At 46.9% G+C, this 5,022-nt stretch overlaps 1 protein-coding gene across 1 annotated transcript in view; it reads right to left on the reverse strand.

Annotated features, from left to right (window-relative positions):
* Positions 1–716: 716 nt before the first annotated feature.
* Positions 717–5,022, reverse strand: part of eef1g (eukaryotic translation elongation factor 1 gamma) — a 28,458-nt gene continuing 24,152 nt past the window's right edge. The window contains exons 6-8 of the mRNA XM_043682619.1: positions 3,208–3,380; positions 1,972–2,096; positions 717–1,007 (exon numbers count right to left, since the gene is read on the reverse strand). Of these exons, the coding sequence (XP_043538554.1) occupies positions 849–1,007; positions 1,972–2,096; positions 3,208–3,380 (457 nt within the window). The 3' untranslated portion in view covers positions 717–848. The remainder of the gene's footprint in view (positions 1,008–1,971; positions 2,097–3,207; positions 3,381–5,022) is intronic.

Genomic DNA, 5,022 nt, shown 5'->3' on the forward strand with positions numbered 1-5,022 from the left:
ACGTGATTGAGTGTATTTGTTCAGGAAAGGCCAGAAAGACCCATTTTTCAGAAATCTCTCAAGACTGTTATGGGAAGGATATTATTAAGCTGGAGGGGGTTCAGAAGACATTTAACCAGGAAATTGCTGGGAATGGAGGGCTCAAGTTATGAGAAGTTGAATAGACTGGGACTTTTTTCACCAGAGCGTAGAAGGTTGAGGGGTGACCTTTAATAAAATCATGAGGGGGATAGATAAAGTGAATAGCAGGTATCTTTTCCCCAAGGTGGAGGCTTTCAAGACACGGGAACATATTTTTAAGGTGAGAGGAGAAAGATTAAAAAAGACTGGAAACTATTTTTCTTTTTGCATAGAGTGGTATGTGTGGAATGGACTTAGAGTTAAGTGTCGGATGTGGGTACAGCAACAATTAAAAGGCATTTGGATAAGTACATGAACAGGGAAGGTTTGGAGGGATGTGGGCCAAGTACAGGCATGTGGGATGAGTTCAGTTTGGAGTTATGGTTGACATAGACTGGTTGGGCTGAAGAGTCTGTTTCCACGTTGTATGACTGACTCAGAAGGAACCCAAAACAAGACTTCAGTCTAACATCACACTCGTATCTGCACAAATGCACACTCCTTCAGCACTGCCACAGAACGTCGGGCCCGATTACCAGCTTACAGGCTGAACCCACACAACTGGCAGCAAGAAATAAAAGTGACAGTAGCAGCGATGGAATAAGTTTCTTTTTATTCTGCATCTGTGATTTAAAAATAGCAGCTGGTGACATTGCCACGTGCACTGGGTGGGAACAGCAGCCTGGCGAAGGGGTTGGCAGGGCTGAACTGGCACAGAGTCTATTTGCTCACTTGAAGATCTTCCCCTGGTTGAAGGGCTTGCCCACATGCTTGAAATCCCCCTCCCACGCAAAGTATTCCTTCACCATCGTCCGGCACTCCTCGCTGTCAACATCCAGCTTCCGCCAGCTGTACGACTCGTAATCCACTTGCCAGTCAGGAGACATCTGAACAGGAAAACCAAATAAGTCAAGCACCTGACCCAACCATGGACAACCCACCCCTCAGTCCCTCGCGCCTGTTTTAAAAGGTACGAGATAGAGATCAGCAGCCCCTGCAATTATTGGAAGGGCTGTGAGCATCAGCATCAAAGGCAAGGCACTGAATTTCACACTAGACTGGACACAGGCCGCAACCATAATTAGGGAGATACATCTCCTGGGTTAAAGTGAACGTCAATTACAGACTAATCGAAAGGCTAGAGTTTCTCAACTCTGATCAAGATTAGATTAGATTACTTGCAGTGTGGAAACAGGCCCTTCGGCCCAACAAGTCCACACCGACCCGCCGAAGCGCAACCCACCCATACCCCTACATTTACCCCTTACCTCACACTACGGGGAATTTAGCACGGCCAATTCACCTGACCTGCACATCTTTGGACTGTGGGAGGAAACCGGAGCAGCCGGAGGAAACCCACGCAGACACGGGGAGAACGTGCAAACTCCACACAGTCAGTCGCCTGAGTCGGGAATTGAACCCGGATCTCTGGCGCTGTGAGGCAGCAGTGCTAACCACTGTGCCACCCACAAACTGCACACCTGGAGGTAACAGCCCTAGAAATTTCAAGGATTGGGAGATTTGGATCCAGTTTCCAAAACCTGCAGCCAATACTCTCATTTTCTCGGTTTTGTGGACCTCTGAGGTCCATGCATGGCACTGACTTCCAAAAGGAACCTTGGAAGCTACTCCACCAGAATGAAACCAAAGACCCAAGAGTTAAAAATCACCCTCATACACCTGGCTTGATCAGTTTCTTTGTATTGCCTCTATCAGATGAGGCTGCAATGCCAGCATCCTCTAGCACCCCCACAATCTTGCGAGCAGGCATTGGGTGCAATCAGGCTGCGCCAAAAAGCCCCATCACCAAGTACCAGCTGAGGCAGTGGGGACACTGCAGAAAGGTCATACCGGGAAGGCCAGCTCGTGGCCACGGAACACCCAGATTCCAGAGATGCTGCTATCGTTGTTCCCTCCAAACAGAATCACGCTGGCGAAGGCGTTCTTGCGCAGCTTGTCCAGCCGTTGAAACATACCTGACAACAGGATTAGATTGGATTAGATTCCCAACAGGGTGGAAACAGACCCTCCGGCCCAATCAGTCCACACCAACCCTCCGAAGAGTAACCCACACAGACCCATTTCCCTCTGACTAATGCACCTGACACTATGGGCAATTTCCCACGGCCAAATCACCTGACCTGCACATCTTTAGACTGAGAGGGGAAACCCACGCAGAAACGGGGAAAATGTGCAAACTCCACAGACAGTCGCCCCAGGCTGGAATCGAACCTGGGACCCTGGTGCTGCGAGGTAGCAGTGCTAACCACTGTGCCACCATGCAATGAACCTTATTGTTACAAGTCAAAGCCCAGAAGGAAATCCAGACAAGCAGTAATTCAACAACGCATGAACAGAAACAGACCAATTACAAAAGAACAGAAAATTTAGTGAATGTTTAGTAGCACCTATGAATAAGTAATGTTTTTGACCTATCTGCTTCTCTGCCTCAGCGTCTCTAATTTTCAGGCCCTAACTGTTGGCTGGTTGCACACACACTAACCATACCAGTCAGAATTAGCAGCGATGGTTGCCACGGAGGGCACTACATTACCAAAGGAAGCTAAAAGACTACAATCACACCAGCCTGGCCTTCTGATTTGAGTGGTACAGAAGCAATGGACCTCATTAGGTAGACTCGCTTCGACAGTAGCCTGCAAAACCTCTGGACATTCCCAAACAGTTTTGGTATTTAATTGAACAATACACATTGGCCCAGGACATGAGGGAGAACTCATCCTTCCTCTTCCAATGGTGGCCATGGGATCTTAATAAATTGGCCAAACAGGGTGAATGGGGTTTAACGTCTCACCCGAAAGATGGAACCTGACAGTGCAGCATTCCTTCAGTACTTGCATTGAACTGGATTGTGGGTTTAAATGGAGTCTGATTGGAACCACAACCTCTGACTTTACAGGCAATTGTGCAACTCGCTGAGTCACAGCAGATACCTAAACATTTAAAGTAAACTCTCTTAGAGGCCACCTAAGAAAGGAATTTATTTTCAGAGCATCAAACAACTTGTGCTGCTGTGCAATCAAGAGATAGGGGAGAATTGGCTGCTTTAGTTAGTAAAAAGACCCTTACCCGAAATCAGGTTACAACTCATGAAGGCAAGGGTGAGTTCAGCTGGATATTTGTACTCGCCATACCAGATGGACCAGCCTTCCTTGTCAAAATGCTCCCAGAAGTGTGGCAAGGCAACAGATAAAGTGTCCTCGTTTGAGTATTTGCGTTTAAACTCATCCAGGATAAACGGGCTGAAAAAGGTCAAAAACACAAAACAAACATATTCATATAGAGTCACAGATGTACAGCATGGAAACAGACCCTTCGTCCAACCCGTCCACATATCCCAACCCAATCTAGTCCCACCTGCCAGCACCCTGCCCACATCCCTGCAAACCCTTCCTATTCAAACCTTTCCTCTGTGTGAAAAAGTTGCCTCGTAGGTCTCTTTTATATCTTTCCCGTCTCACCCTAAACCTATGCCCTCTAGTTCTGGACTCCCCAATCCCAGGGAAAAGACTTTGCCTATTTACCCTATCCATGCCCCTCAATTTTGTAAACCTCTATAAAGGTCACCCCTCAGCCTCCGATGCTCCAGGGAAAACAGCCCCAACCTGTCCAGCCTCTCTCTATAGCTCAAATCCTCCAACCCTGGCAACATCCTTGTAAATCTTTTCTGAACCCTTTCAAGTTTCAAAACATCTTTTCGATAGGAAGGAGACCAGAAATTATTATAAATACAAAACCAGATTATCAGTAGTATACATGCACAGATAGAAGACCTTCATTTTCTGGAGTTTCTCTGACCTCGAGTGACTTGGTCCTAACCAAACACCCTCGTAAATTATAACGTGCATCCGAGGTAAGCTTCTCTCCATCAACCACCAACAATTACATACACAGCAACTGAAGATCTGTGAGGTATATCCTGGTGAAACGTCCCTCTGTCATCCACCGCCAGACACCGGAACCTAGGATTTGTGGGACCTTGCCTGGTGCTCGGTTGGACTCAGTGACATTTATAGGAAGTATTTAACTAGTGACAAAATGTAATCCCAACAGAGGCCTGGTGCACAGGGGCTCCCTCCCTCAGTCAGCCAAGACGTCAGGGGGATACGAGCACAAGTTAGGTCCAGGGAAACTGTTCTGGTTTGAAAAGAAAGTTCACAGTCCACAAGAATGCAGGTGTCGTTGGGTATTTTCACTCTTTAGCTTTACATTGTCTCTAAATATGAAGCCATTCCCTCTTGGGCACAACGACAGGACTAGAAACCTTTTGAAAATTTCTGAATATATTTTACATTTATTTAAAGAAGTGTCCGACGAGTCAGTATTTGGTGAAACAACACTATTTCAAATTGAGCACCACACAAAGCCTAAGAGAGGAAGACTCTGTCAACACCCAGCTCGCAATGTTAGCTGACAACAAATCAGGGTAGCAAGACAGCCTTTGCTCGGCAGTTTCCGCTGAGCACAGGGTAGGGCTCAAGCTAAAATCATTCACAGGCACCTCCACAGCCAGGAAGATGGGGAGAAATGTTTTCACACATGGGACAAGCATTTCAGCTGATAGCTCCCAGTAAACAGACAGTTTGAGAGGTGAGAAAAGGCTGTTCTTACAGATGTACTGGCAATAACTAATCCTGTCTCTCTCCCTCTCTGTGTACAAACATGGCTTCAGTTAAAACCAAGAAGGAACAGAAATGCCAGATGCAGCTGAAAAACAGTCCAGTGTTTGGAGAAAACTGTCGCTTTTAATTTAGAAATCTGGCTTTCCTTCAGAGATTTAACTGGTTCCAGACACTCCTTGGTACTGTCCCATCGAGCATGGCGTGTGTAAATCACTGAAGGTGGGGCGGGTGGGGGAGGGGAGAGGACATAGAGAGAGCGTGA

The sequence above is a fragment of the Chiloscyllium plagiosum genome, chromosome 45 (assembly GCF_004010195.1).
Source record: "Chiloscyllium plagiosum isolate BGI_BamShark_2017 chromosome 45, ASM401019v2, whole genome shotgun sequence".
In the NCBI taxonomy this organism is placed as follows: domain Eukaryota; kingdom Metazoa; phylum Chordata; class Chondrichthyes; order Orectolobiformes; family Hemiscylliidae; genus Chiloscyllium; species Chiloscyllium plagiosum.